This window comes from Zeus faber (genome assembly GCF_960531495.2).
Source record: "Zeus faber genome assembly, chromosome: 7".
NCBI classification, from domain to species: domain Eukaryota; kingdom Metazoa; phylum Chordata; class Actinopteri; order Zeiformes; family Zeidae; genus Zeus; species Zeus faber.
The window spans coordinates 11,639,329-11,655,115 of NC_137203.1; the positions used below are offsets into that span (position 1 = coordinate 11,639,329).

The following is a 15,787-nucleotide window of genomic DNA, read 5'->3' on the forward strand; positions in this document are numbered from 1 at the left end:
TGACCTTCCCTGTAGAGGCATGCGGCATTGTGCCGTGCAGAATAATTGGTTGATATTTAATGATAATAATTTATTTATTAACAATAATAAGTACATTTACAAGTACAGTTATATATATATATATATATATATATATATATATATATTTTATTTTTTTATTTTTATTTTTTATTATTTTTTTATTTTTTTTCGAACAATAAAACCTTTGATTTTCTATAGCGTCCTCCCAGTTGAATATGCTTGATAATTCGGTCCTGCAGTGAGGATGTTGTTCTGTTCATCTCTTTCGTTGCTTCCTCACACGCAGCAATGTGCTTCACTTCTGGTGTTTTTTGTTTTTTTTTGTTACGAGACATTTCTAGATTATTAGAAAGGGGTCGGAAAAAGGGGTCGGAAAAAATAAAACAAAACTAAAAAAAAAAACTAAAACAAGGTTCTTAAACTGTCATTTTTCATTTAAGTGAGCTTATCAATTTCATGGGAAGCCGTCAAACCTGGAATGATAGGTTGGGACATGAGCGAGCCATGGGAAAGGTTGGTCATAAACTGGAAGAAGGTGTTTGATCCATTGCCAGGTATTGATCAAAAACACTGAGTGCATGAAAATGAATGTGCTCTGTTAGCGTGATCTGTGTGTGTGTGTGTGTGTGTGTGTGTGTGTGCGCGCGCGCCGCTCTGTCTTTTTGTGCTTATGCGAGTGCACCATAAACAATAATGGTGCTAAACTTGTGTTTGAGTTGCATCCAGGTATCGATTCCAAAACATCACAGAGGCTTTAAACTTTGCTAAATAGCTTTTGGCGAGAAGCAACTGAGTGCGGTTATAAGCTCTCATAAGCCGTTTAGACTCTGTGTAAGGGACAGAGGTGAGGAATAGCGAGAAAGACAAAGAAAAAGCCAGGGAACACCGAGGAGACACCAGTAGGTTTTTGGGGAAATGAAATCGTGTTGTATCGTACTATTTAATTTTTCTTATAAATTGACTTTTTTTTTTTTTTTTTTGTATTTCTTATTTTTACTTTCACTTTACTTTTTGTAGTTTTGATTGTTTTATTTTGGTTGATGATAACCTTGAGTCTCTGCATACAAGCAACTTAATTTTCTACTTTACAAACTCAAACCATGTGAGAGTGTGCACAATCAGCACTTGTTTTTTTCAGCTCAGGGGTGTATAGTTAACACATTCAAGAGATCCAAGGCTCTTCTTTACGTTTATTTCTCTGTAGTGGCAGCGAGGAGGTCATGCATCACCACCACCACCTCAGTGATTTCATTCAAAAGCATCAGTTAAAATCAGCATTGAAAATATCCTCGTTATTCTTTATTATTCAATATTCTTGCACCGCCTCGTTGCCAGCCTGCACGCTGTTATCTTTTTATTTCTTCCTGTATTGCCTTTAGAACTAAAAAGAATTCACCTTGAACTGCTTTTATCATTGACCATATTTAAATGCTTTCAACTTTTTATTTTTTTATTTTATTTTTTGTCCTGGATCAGCCGTCTGCTCTCTGTTCGTAACGCAGCGACAGGGAGTGTCGGGGTCGTGTCAACGCATCAGACAGGTCAATGTTTTTCAGCCCTCTGTGGTTTTTTGCTTGATGTTAGTGTGTGTTTCAGTGTGTGTGTGTGTGTGTGCGAGTTGCTTCCCAACCGACCTGTTGAGCTTTTTCCCCCAAAACGCTGCAATCTTTTTTTTTCCTCTATTAATCGTTGCAACATGGTGCTGTTTTTTTAGGAGCTTTTTAAAATTATTATTATTATTATTTATAGGGTCATGAGCACAGGCTTTTTTAAGTCGTGGGGGCGGGGTGGATGGAAAAGCTGGGGGCAGCCTCTTATCAATGGCCTGCTAGCCCTAATTGCTCTGTAACTAATTGCTGTTTGAACATTTGCTAAAGGTCTAACTAGGGTTCAGGTTAACGCCCCGCACACCAGCCAACACGTAGAGACACACACACGCACGCACACACACACACACACACACACACACACACACAGAAAGTGTGTGTTAGGTCAGCGTGGGCTAAAATGAAAGGGGGGAGAATCTCCCCGGACTTGAATTAATGTCATGTAATCTCAACTTTATTGGAATGAAAAATGGTGTCGATACTCTATCCATCCATTTTGTTTATTCCTTTTTAGGGATACGAGATACAGTCGGCATATGATGCATAAAGAGGAGCACGTAACGCAAACACATTGAATGGCTCTTTCTCAAAAGAAAAGAATCAAGTATAGGATTCTTTCAACAAAATAATGGCGCGGATTACCACTTTAACTCCCCCCATTGTTTCTGGGATAAACAACTCAGGTTAACACCCGCATTATTCCCGGCTATCACAATGCCGAACAAGTGCCAGGAGATTCTCGAAATCAGCGTCGTAATGCCTTCCAGCCTCACTGGCACGGAAACCTGCGCTGTGCCCCGAGCGTTATGTAAGATCAGCCAGTTTCCTTCTGTATCTTAATAAGCGTAATGTAAGAGCGCCACTGGATCTCATAGCAGCGTGTAATTACCTTTAAGTCCTGCTCCCCTTGCTAAAGGATTAGCCCTAATCCATAACCAAACCCATAACTAACTCCAGCCAGACACACACACTGACTTAGACTCCCTTCTGTCGTCTTCCTCTTCCTCTTTACTCTCTCTCTCTCTCTCTCTCTCTCTCTATTCCATTTTTTTTAATCTCCCCTCCACTCCCCTGCTCTCCCCTCTCGCCTCCTCATCTTAAATTAAAGTTGTTAAGCTTTATGCCCTTCCATCTCTGGTGGCGGAATTGGAGGGGAGCGTTCCTGTTGTACACAACCTAAAAACGAGAGAGGGAGGGAGGGAGGGAGTGAGTGAGGGGGATAGAGAGAGAGAGAGAGAGAGAGAGAGAGGCGGAGGATGGAGAGAGAGAGAGAGAGAGAGAGAGATGCAGCGAGAGAGGGGGAGAGAGAGAGAGAGAGGCATTAATATCCTCAAAGGAGAGGTGGATGGGAGCAGTGGTGCCGTTGCTTTGAAATAGAGCTTAATATCCTGTTTTTACTGCTGATGGCGATGGGGGGTGGGCTGGGCAGACTTTGTGAGACACTGGGTGGTTTTTTGAGTTCTCCTCCCTGCTGTTGTCTTTGAAGAATCGGGATGGAAAAAAACAAAACAACAACTTGCAAACTACCTGGAGAACACACACACACGCACACATGCACGGATACATACATAGGCCCACACATCTTCAAATGTCTCTTTGGCCAATTTTTCATATATATACAGTAAATCTAGTTTCGGGTTCTAATGAGACAGTAATTGGTATTGAACCATTTGAGTGAAGGCTCACTGTTTGATTACCAATGGAGCGTAATCTACTTCTTTCGTGACTGTTGCTCTGTAAGTACCAAGAGTTGGATGTGGGAGCGCACTCGGCCGGTCAAGCCTAATTCCGGTTCTTCTGATCTGAGCGATGAGTGACATTCACCCTCGTTAGATTCACACTACCTGGACAAAACAACGCGTGGTTTGGTTTTCTATGCATTGTGTTATCTTGTGTGATATAAGTGTATGAGGCTCTACTGAGGGGGGCCGGTAGCTCAGGAGGTCCCCGGCTGCTCCCGGTGGCGTGCTGAAATGTGGGTGTATGAATGTGTGTGTGAATGGGTGAATGTCAGGTGTGATGCACTGTAAAGCGCTTTGAGTCGTATGACTGGAAAAGCTGACTGTACCATTTACTTTTATGAAGCTGAGCCAGCATATCGGCCAGGTATCCATTGTGTTTACAGTCCAAACGGAGCTTTATCGTCTTACTTTTATGATGAAATGATGAAAAAATAAAAATAAAATAAAAAATCTGATACATTTTCTGGCCTTAGAGAAAAAAAAATAAAGAATAATAAAGGGTTGATACAAAATGTACATTGTCTGAACCAGACTGTTGTCAACCATGATGTGATCTACTGATATATTCAAGACTCTTGTTGAGTCATTTGTCATGATGTAGAAACAAAACAAAACCCACCAAAACTCTCCCCTTAAACGACCCTCGACTCCCGTTTTGAGAAGGTTTAATTAATATCTGGTGGCCACCCTTCATCCGCTGCGGAGCACCGGGGCGTCGCGGTTTGACGACGTCTTAATTTCATCGAGACGCAATTCTGCTGAAAGACAATAACGATAATATTGATTTATCGCCTGGCCTCGCTCTCCTTGTCTGTTCGCTCTGTCTATCTGTCCTTGCCTATCACTCTCCCTCTCTGTCTCGCGCCCCCCATCCCTCTCTCTCTCTCGCCCTCTCGCCCTCTCTCTCTCTCTCTCTCTCTCTCTCCTATCATCTGTTCACCTTGCCTGTCCAATCTCCCTTTTCCACTTCAAACTTCACATCCCTTTTACAAGGTTATCAGTCATATCTGCTCAGTGTGAGGTGGGCACAGGGGTGTGTGCTTGTGTTGGTGTTTATGTGTGTGTGTGTGTGTGTGTGAGCCAGCATATAAATGTGTGTGCGCGTGTGATTTAGTGTACTGCAATTTTTTTTCTTCAGATGGTAGACTGCCATATTATAACAAGGTTGTTTTTTGTTGTGTCCCTGTCACACCACTTAAATGTTTCAGGGCCTGCTGATTGCTCTCTTTCTTTCTCTATCTCTCTCTCTCCCTCACCCACTCTCTCACACAGCCTTACACACACACACACACACACACACACACACACACACACACACACACACACACACACACACACACGCACAAACACACAACCATAAAACGGTATGTGTCAGCTGGTTTACATCAGATCAGAGACTGATTGGGTGGATGCCCATGCCTTGACTACACACGCGCGCACACACACACACACACACACACACACACACACACACACACACACACACACACACACACACACACATCCCAACCCAACACATACAGCAAAGCAGGCACGCTGCCCTCTCCCTACCCTCTGGCTAATTAATTTCCCAGATCGAGCATGTCGCACCATAAAGTGCTCTCCCTCCTCCTTGTGTCCAACTCAATCTCCCCCCTCGCCCTGTGCGGCTCTCCAGTAAGCTGCCATATTAGTGGCAGGCTCATTGTGGTTCTCCCCCGCCTTTGATTGTGTTTGCCCAAAACGTCGGGGCAATAAACGTCTCCTTGTACAACCTCACCATTCCTCCAGGCCTCCTCTCTTCTCTTTCTATCTCAATAATCTCCTATATCTCCAGCTCTCCAGATATAGCTCAAGTTCAAGATTGACCTTTAAGTCCACAGCATGACTGGGTTTTTCCCCCCAAATCCCTTTTTTTTTTTTTTTTTTTTTTTTTTTTTTTTTTTATAAAGCCTCTTCCATTTCTCCTTGGTTCTCACAGCCCCGTAACAAGTTTTATTTTCGGCTCCGCCGCCTCGGCGAGAGCTTTTCTACCCTAACTCTGTTTACTAAGTTAGTCTTGGCTCTGGGGTTGACCCCGGTCAGGTGAGCGAGTTTACTTTGAAGGCGAGAGCGCGGCGTTAACCAATTGGACCGACCGGGTCACCGGCGCTTCAAAGTGGCTAATGGCCGACCACATGTTTGTTTTATGGCTTCCTGATGTATGCTTGGGTTATGAAGTCGGTATTACATGGTCATTACTGCATGCATGACTGCAGTTTTTGAGGCAAACAGTGTGTGTGTGTGTCTCTGTGTGTGTGTGTGTGTGTGTGTGAGCGCACGCAAATGTGCATACACGTGTGTACGCCAAATTTTTCTGTCGTGAAAATATTGCTTGACAACAAACAGACCCGCAGAGATATGTACACACAAATACGCACGAGGAGGCCAGATCCAGGAATATTTCCCAGCAATTATTAGTCAAATGTTTTTCCGTTTCAGTTCCCTGCATAACGAGGCCGGGAAACGTGATAATATGCGAGTGTAACACCACTTTGCACCGCAGAGGGTGAAAGGGGCCTCCTGCCGGGGGTTTGATCACACCGCAGAACAGTACAGAGGACAAGTTGAGAGGCGGGTTTTTTTTAAAGCCCTAACGCAATGAGCAGAATGAATATGTTTCGTATTAGACGTGACAGTTTCGTCCTCTGGAATACATCAACTGTAATAATGCCTTTCTCCGTTGTGCCCGTTGCTATTTTAACACACGCGCGTGCAAACACCCCAACACACACACACACACACACACACACACACACAACACACCAAGGCGCTTTGCTGTAAATCTTTTCCATGGACCATCATGTCTCCAGTAAGCGTTCCGTCTTCATCAGGGCGCAGAGCACGGCGTATAGGGTTACAGGAGGCAGGAGGGGGGGAACGGGTTCAGGGCAATAAGGTAGCTGTAATGGCACACCATCATTTAGTAGAATGTAATAAGTGAATATCTAATAATCCCCTAAATGATGCTTAACCCCTGCAGCCCCGGAGTTTAGCCGGGGAAATAGAGCCGATTAAGACAGAGTTTCTTCTCACGTTGCGGTCATCGCCGGCTTGACCATCTCCTGACCCCTTTCCCCGGAGAGAGGTTAGCTATACCTAGGATTGCCTGGACGTTCAGATAAATCCATTTGTTTATGGGCTCGGATAACAGCTGATAGGGGACGGGAATAACGTTTGGTTAGATTAGGAGCGAGTGCCTGGAGATAGCGCGGTGGTTAATGGGGTGCCATGAGGTTTCAATTTATGCACGATTGTTGGACCCGGCTGAACACTTGTCACCTTTGGCAGATTCCTAATCGAAACCTTTCGCCGTTTTCGCTCGTTGTTTTTCCCGGCGTATTGCGAGGGCTTAACGAAGTCAAATGTACTTGTTTTTAAAGCCCTCCATCTGTGGATTCACACGTGCCACATGTGTCTCCGTGGTGGTTTCCCAAAAGAACGCGAAAGGAACAATTAATCAATACGCCGCATGTATGCGCTGTATATCTTCCAGCATAAAGCACCCATCAATCAACAAGTCAAATAAAAATCAAAAGATTAGCTTTCGCTCTAAGAATAATGATATTTTTCCCAAAGGGACTGGACAAGCCCGGCTCAGCTGATTGACTGAAGGATTAATGGATGTATTTATAAGAAGATACAAATCCCGGGGGACAACATGATGAACTGGAGGCTCTGGCTTTTCAGCGGTGATCCCCCGTCAAGTTCTCGTCTGGTGACGTCGCATTTTCCCCCTGGTAACAGATGTGGGAGCCCAGAGGTGAACTGCGCCGTGCTCAAAATGAATGATATCCAGGATTTGAGGTCAAGCTCTGTCTCTCTCTTTCTCCTTTCGCACTAAAGCGGGCATACGCGACATAGACATCAAAGACTTTGCTCTCCCTCTTTCTCTGCCTCTCTCTCCCCCTCTCTCACTGCGTCGATATATATATAGTTATATAAAAAAAATATATATATATATATATATATATATATATATATATATATACGTATATTCGCACAATCTCACCCTCTATATATTTATTACCTTGGCTAGCCGGCTCTGAAAGCCATTTCCAGACAGGGCAGCGGAGTGTGTCCTCATTACCGTCAGAGTGTGTAGTCACCACTCAATCACAGCCCCTGATGCCAGAATGGGATTTTCTCCTCTTTTCTCCTCTGCCTCTCATACCCCTTTTTTAACCTTACTTTCTCTTGCATATCACTTCATCCGTTTCTCAGACAGAAAATCATTATCAGTGAGGAAAGACAATTTGCTGCTCCTATGGACCTTCATATGTGAAGTGTGTGTGTGTGTGTGTGTGTGTGTGTGTGTGTGTGTGTGTGTGTGTGTGTGTGTGTGTGTGTGTGTGTGTGTGTGTGTGTGTGTGTGTGTGTGTGTGTGTGTGTGTGCGCGCGCGCGCGCATTCTCAAAATGTAGCCTGATTTTACCCACGATCGATTAACATCCAAAATTGATGACAACTGTACAGTAGAATAATGGGGGGGAAAAAAGAATCGCAGTGCAAAGATTTGTGTTTTTGCACACGTGCGGTGTATTTATGCACCTCTTCTGCTGTGTTCTACCGTTCCTCGACAATGGAAGCTCCGGGCTCAGATTGCAAACTCCATGTCTGTCGACCTGAACAGCACTCTGCTGTAGTAAACAGGTTTAGCTGAAAGCCCTCCTGTTGCATGAATGGCCAATGATTTCCAATGGCAACAGAAATTGGATGGGGTTTACTGTCTCCTGACAGAGGATCAAAGGACCAGTAGAGAGAGAGAAAATAGAGAGGGGGGGGAGTAAGCAAGCGTTGCTCAGGGATATTAGCCCATAATAGCATCCAGATGAACTTGTTGATACAGAGCTAAAAAGGCCTAAACAGCCCAGGACTTGGCCGGCTCTGAAAAAGGCACCAATGCATCTTTCGGTTGCCTTAAAGGTTAACTCGTCGTTGGTGTTTGCTACCTTTTTATTTCTGCCCTCTCCGTTCTTAAAGCCGACGCATGCTTTCTTGACACAATCTGGAGCCGGTCCACTGTCATTACAGCAGGGCAGATGGTTTTGGAGCTTACAGTAGGTGAGTCCGTCAAGAAACAACAATTAGGAAATGGACGGGCAATGTATTCACTCTCCCCTGTAATATATTCAGCGTGGAGGGCACCTGCCCCGCCCTCTCCTCCCATTTAGCGAGGCTGAGGCAAGGAGAGCCGAGGTGAATTAAGTTTAGGGGAGGTCGGCCGGGAGGATGCGGCATGGGGGAGTTGTCTGAGAAGTGTAACCTGAAATGTTCTTTGAACACACTGTGCCTTTCTGCCCCCATTTAGTTTAAAACCCTCTTCCTCTTATTGGTTCCTTGTGTCCCCTCTGCAAACCTCCGTCGACCTCCTGGCCTCTCTGAAAGGCAGCGGTAACAGCGTTTAAGCCTCAGAGGAGTAATCAGGTTTCGGATCATCTGACTGGACCTGACACTGGGGGGTGGGGGACCGACGAGGACGTGCACGCATTTTGTTATATGCAAGCGCATAGAAATGCACGTACACACACACACACACACACACACACACACACACACACACACACACACACACAGCGTCTCCCTTGAAATGCTCTGCCAGGTCGGCACTGGTGAGATAACCGCGCTTGCCGTCCCTCTCGTTTTGCTCCCATCTGGGCCCCATGCAGCCCTCTTCCCCGCGGTGCCGTCTCACATGGAACATGTATGTATCTTCAAAGCCCCGTTGCTGCCTGTTTAGTCGTAATATGCCATTATGCGTGGCATCCAAGAGCACGCTGGAACACAAACGGAACCACATGTGCAGCTCTCCAATTGCCTCGGGCTATATATTACATATGTTACATACTGTACATGGGATTATGCCTGTGTGTTTGTTAGTGCCTGTGCCTGTGTGTGTGTGTGTGTGTGTGTGTGTGTGTGTGTGTGTGTGTGTGTGTGTGTGTGTGTGTGTGTGTGTGTGTGTGTGTGTGTGTGTGTGTGTGCGAGCGCGCGCAGGATACACATAGCCCCGGCTGAGCGGAGGAGAGGAAGAAATGCACGCAGTTGATTTAAAAAGCATAAAATGATTCATTTCCATCCTCCTTCGGGTACAAGCTGACGACTCTTTTGCCCTCAAGCAGCCACGGGGGGAAAAAAGTTTTCCCCGTTGAAGAATTTATTATCAGAATGTTCCGTTTCCATCCGGCTTTTCTGATTCAATCCTTATAAGTTGAATAAAACTACATTTTTACCAAGTTAACACGAGCACATTCAGTCTGTCGCCGGGGGAAGCCTCCTGTTGATTAAAATGGAATATAAATGATTTTGGTCGGAGAGAGACGAGCGCCGTCGAGGTACGAAGGAAAGAGAAGGGAGGTTCCCTCCTTGGAAAAGGAGTCGTAAAGAGGAGTATTTTGTCTTTTGTGTAAAAGTGAGGAGGTTTGATCTTATGGCTTGTTTGTAAGAGTTTGAAGGGAAATGGATTTCTGCGAGATAGGGGACTCTGCCGGGGAGGAAAACAATGCTGAGGCTAAGTAAGCATGTGAAGGTGCTGTCAAAGGCTCTGTGGTTTCTTTTTTTTTTTTTTTACTCCGCTTCTTTCATCTTCCTCTCGTTCCCCGCTCCTCCCGCAGTCTTCCCACCCTTATTAGCGATGCTGTGAGAGAGTGAGGAACAAAGCCCGGACCGTCCCAATCAATCACGGAGCGGAACTATTAATCGACCGGTGAAGCACAGGTCCTCTCCATCTGCTGAACAATTGACGGGTCAAAGATTGATAAGGACGACCCGCTGCGTGTTTCTGTCGACATGTTTGTCTGAGATGGATTTTCTCCAGGTAAAATCTCAACTGTTTGGAGGCCGTACGGCAAGAATTATCGGCGGTCCAAAGCCGAAAGTGTGAAATGCCATTTTGCATTTCTGGCTGCGGCAAGTGTGTGTCTGTGTGTTTGCGAGTAAATATGTTTGAGTCCCAATGGGAATGTGCCCCCAGATAATGACAGACAGACAGTTGTCTCCATGAACACTATTTATCTTGGCACCATATCCCTACCCTGGCAGCAATACCCCCCCCCCCCCCCCCCCCCCCCCACACACACACACACACACACACACACACACACACACACACACACACACACACACATATATATGTTTACAGAAATTATGGATACACTGGCAGGGTTCCCCACTTAACCTGGCACAGCGTCCTTACCTTGGCACTGCTGTGACACATGCCAACGCTCTAATGGATTATTCCTGCAGCCCTTTTAAACAAGAATGTATTTGAGTGCGCGTGCGCGTGCGTGTGTGTGTGTGTGTGTGTGTGTGTGTGTGTGTGTGTGTGCGTGCGTGCGTGCGTGCGTGTGTGTGTGTGTGTGTGTAGCTGCTGTCTAAAGGAGCAGGTTGTGTTCCTCAGGTGCTGTATAAACAGCAGCATCATGGGCGACAGCAGCAGCCCAGATGATTTGCCCTGGTGTTATCCCGGCTTTTTTTGTTCATCTTGCACAGGAAGAAAAAGTCGCTGGCACATTTGCATGTAAAAGGTTATCAGACTAACACCTTCCCTCTCTCCTGTGTCCCCAGCTCTGATAGCTATTGGCCAGTACAGTAGCACCATAGAGACTGTGGACGCTGGCTGGTGCAAGGACATCACGGACCAGGGAGCCACGCAGATCGCCCAGAGCAGCAAATCCCTCCGCTACCTCGGCCTCATGAGATGTGACAAGGTAACAAGTCTCTGCACTGCGGCCCAGAAGATGTGTCTGTATCACAACTATAGTGTTTACTTCATGCATGGTTGCAGTGTGCTACGCCGTTGGAGAAAATAAAGAGACAAATGATCAAAAAAATTAATGGGAATCTGACTGCCTGCTCCTCTGTGCCATGCTTTTTAACACTGATTTGTATTATTTAACACTAAAATAATCACTGAAATAACATTTATGAGCACCAGAGATTATTCTGTTCTGCTCCTGTGATTTGACACTGTGTGTGTGTGTGTGTGTGTGTGTGTGTGTGTGTGTGTGTGTGTGTGTGTGTGTGTGTGTGTGTGTGTGTGTTTTCGTATAATACCGACTCCCAACCACGTATACATTCATATATGCATAGTAAGTCCGGTGTCAAGGCTACTGACCAGTTAAATAGTGGTTTGTGGCACAGTCCCTGCCCATTGTGTCCAGTAGTATTGCTGTTCTGGAAAGGTCGATGAGGCTATATGGAGCTCAGAGACGAGGGAGGAACATATCGAAATGACTCCTATCATATCTGGCCCATCATGACCAGAGGGTAAATCTTTGCCAAAGCCCTTTTTACCTCCTCATCTGGCCTCACGCATTCAATGCAATCGCCCATCTGACTAAAGCATGCGGCTTCTAGTGCCATGGCAACAACGCTCTCTGTTTCTGCAATTGGTTCATTTCCACTCTACTTTTGCAGCCAATTATTGCTGCATCCCCGAGTCTGATATGAGTGGCTTGAGGGGAGACAAGGTAGGTGAAGTGAGCAGCTGGCTGACACCAGGACCATCTACCGGCAGCGCACGCACCGTGCAGCCCCGTGTGCCACGCCACCTGTGGGGACGCGGCGAAGGGTCTCATGGCAAAAGTGCCTGGATTGGTTTAATGAGCCAGTTCTCCTCACGGAAACATGTTTCAGGTCATAGGGGTGAAAATGGTGAAAAAGAAGCCTCCGCTGTAGAGTAAGGCGGTGTGAGTGGTGTTGTTTAGGGTGTTAGTCAGGAAGCGATGGTGCCGGGATTCTGACGAGCTGCAGTAAGACAGGCCTGTAAAGCGGGGCTGTAGGTTTTGACCCTATGTATTTGTATCTGATGAAGAGCACCATGCAGAGATCTTAACATGAGACAAGCGCGCACATGCATCATATTTTGCTCCTTTATGTAGTGCTTTCATAAAACTAAACCATATTAGCTGGGGATATGTAGGGTCTCAGTGATGTAGTGGTCCATGCAAAGCACATTATAGCCGACATGAGTGCTCATCTATCATCTTTAACTGTGAGTAATAAAAAGTAACAACATTACATTGCAGGTGATCACTTATATTCCATTTTCATTCAGTTCGCTCCTCCTCTGTGACTCTGTGACCCAGGAATCGATATCTATGGCCACACTATTAAAAATCTATTCCGGGAATGGCTTTACCGGAATTAGAAATTATTCTGCTTAAAGTTCATTTTCTGGCCCACTTGACGAATTGTGTGAATGTCTATTATCTCTATCTATTTATTCTTCCATCCATTCATCCGTCATCCATGCATGTATCCATCTCTTGACCATCCTTCTATCCATATATCCTTCAATCTATCCATCATTCTGTATGTCCTCCCCTCTATCTTTCTCTATTTGTCCATTCTTCTATCCGTATGTGCATACATAAATTCACACGTCCATCCATCCATCCATCCATCCATTCCTTCATCTATGGTCCGATTTTAGCCTGGAATTGCTCTCTCCGCTGAGTGGATGCTGATGATAAATGAAGCTCGAATTGATTCTACTGGAGCGGAGAGCATAGGAGTTGGACACTTTGCGCCCTTAAATGACATGACTCAAATTAACTCCCTTACTCTTTGTGTGTGTTTTTTGTTTTATTTTGTTTTTTTAATCAGTTTCTTTTGATTGTTCATTTTATTTTTTCCCCCACTCCCCCGTTAAGCTATGTTCTCCGTATTGCAATACAAAAGCAATTGTAACATTGCAATATGCAATTATATGCAATTTGTATTCGGGGCAGTTCTGACATGCCGTCTTCCGAGTTTGATCCAAATCTGCCCATTTTTGTAGGAGAAGTTAGTAAAAAAAATAAAAAATCACTGCATGTCTCATCTCCACAAGGGTCAGGTGATTGCATTGCAGACCTCTGATGGGTCACGGACAAGCGTGTCATGGCGTCAATATTGACGTGTAATTAATTTCCGCATGTGCAAAATGGCGGCTCGCAACAACTGCCTGACATTAGATCTGCCATTTGTAAATACTGCAGATATTTTATCTGCTCACTGGACTATTCGATTGGACTTTAACTGAAGGAATATAAGATTCAAACTCTGACAGACTTCATATGCAGAAGCGCAGAGATAATCACCGTTAAACACGCGGTAGGTGTTGTGTTTGGAACACAACAATGTCGTTTACAGTCTTCCTGAATTGTAGTTAGTTGTAATAGAAACTATACTACATTACATTACATATTACATATTTATTACGATTTACCTTTATTCTGTTTGAAAATAATTTGGTTAAAGTATAACCAGAAGACAATTGGATGAAACAAAGCACATATTAGGTGTCATAAACATGTACGCTTCTGAGGAGATCTGACACGCAATAACACCACCTTCAGAATTTATAGACATTGCAGAGATATCAATGTAAACAATCTTACTGAATTGCGGTGAGTTGTAACCATAACCGCAAGCAATTACACAATCTTAACTAGAAAACACACCCCAAAAAAGACCTAGAGAGAGGGAGAATGACCACCAGCGTCAGATTTGTTAAAAAATATCACGGACGTGTGTATTCCATTCCAGACAATTATCTGGTTGTATGTCATCTACAGCATTGCAAATAGGCCTTGAACATCATTACCTCACACACGTCACACGACTAGCCTGGACCCCACGTACAGTGTTGCTACCTGCAGCTATATTTATTATTATGATTCTCCAAGACATTCTCCGGCTGAAAGTCAAGACAAGTCACACTTTATTCATAGAGCGCATTTCATACCAGGGCAACACAATGCGCTTTACAAAGAGATACAAATAAGAAAGTCATTAGTCATTACAAAAGAACGCCCATGAAACAACAGCAACAACAAAAGCAACAACAAAGACAACAAAAACAACAATAAAAGCGACTCCGACCACAGTGGCAGCAACAGCAACAGAAAACGACAACAGCAGCAACATCAGCCACAGAAACAGCAACAACGGCAGCAACAACATCGACACCAGCAGCAACGTACCCGCAAAGACGTCACCGGAACCGGAAGTAGTAGCTCTCACCGGAACCGGAAAGGTCACTCGGGTTAGAGATGGTTAAGTCGAGGTATAAGGCTTCGTTAAGTTGAGGTATAAGGTAAGCCAGAGTCAAGTTTAGGTACAAGGTTAGCAGCAGCAACGACAACACCAGTTAAGGTATAAGGTTAGCGTACTGGTGCAGCAGCACCAGCACCAGCAGCCAGTGCACCAGCGAAGACGTCACCAGGACCAGAAGTGGTAGCTCTCGCCGGAACCAGAAACGTCCTCATCTGTATTGAGTCAACAGTGTGTAGCATCTCATCTCAACGAGGTAAAGCACAGCAAAGACGTCACCGGAACCGGAAGTGGCAGCCCTCACCGGAAACGGGGATTTCAACTGTGTGCACCGTCTCATCTTAATCCAGTCGCGGTCCTTTGAAAGTGCCTGGCGCTCAGAAACCGGGAAACCCACCGACTCAAAACTATCAGCAGCCGAGACATGTTGTGATCCAAGTTTGATTACCATTGGACCATGTCTCTAGCAGGGGTTGGTAAAAAAAAAAAACGAAAACGTAAAGTTTTTCTGAATGAGCGGAAGGAACCGGAAGTAGAGGAGCAGAGCACGTTGTGACATCATCATCCGATTTGTTACATATGTGCAGGGTGTGACTCTGAAGCCGCTTTCGGTAGCGGATATTGTATTTATGGCATTATTATTATAATATTATTATTATAAGTTCAGTTGGCCTGTATGAAATATTACTACTCTGCGCGGAGCAACCAAGACACACCAATGCAGTTCAGAGCTCAGCGCATCCTGTGTGGGAGCAGCTTCAGGCGTTTAATTGAACTGTCTTCAATTGATCCCATTATTGCGATTGGTGCAATTGCTGTGACTAACCTGGACACCGTGCATTGCCGCCTGCGGCTATATTTATTCTTGTTTTTGTGTTATTTTACATTGTTTATTTTGTTCGGGGAGAAAGGGGCCCGGTCACGGTCAGGTTAGAGGGAGAGCGAGAGAGTGAGAGTGGAATGCGAAGGCAGAGAAAGCGAGGGTGATGCCAATTTAGCTCTGAGGGAGAGAAGGACGTGGCGATAGCTCATTATTACCGAGGACGCAGAGAGTTGCAGTGGCTGTGACTAACAGAGGTGAAGAGATGCGAGTGGGATTTGGACCAGGAGAGTGGTGTGTTGTGTTCTGCCTCAGGACGGCGGTGACCACGCTCTGCCTTCACCTCCATCCCCTGAGCTTCCTTCTTCCCACTGAATGAAGGAGAACCCCACTTCACTTAAGGAGCCTGTGAAGTGAAAATCAAATTGTTCTTGAGTTTCTCACACCACAGTACAACGTGTTAATAAACAACCAGGCAGATTCGAATGATTAAAATCAGCTTCGGTTTACAAAATTACGTTTCAAAATCATGAAAAAATA

General features: G+C 45.0%; 1 protein-coding gene across 1 annotated transcript in view; it reads left to right on the forward strand.

Annotated features, from left to right (window-relative positions):
• fbxl17 (F-box and leucine-rich repeat protein 17) overlaps nt 1–15,787 on the forward strand; it is a 257,819-nt gene that overhangs the window by 224,398 nt on the left and 17,634 nt on the right. Inside the window, exon 10 of the mRNA XM_080004656.1 lies at nt 10,954–11,096. Coding sequence (XP_079860782.1) covers nt 10,954–11,096 — 143 coding nt within the window. The remainder of the gene's footprint in view (nt 1–10,953; nt 11,097–15,787) is intronic.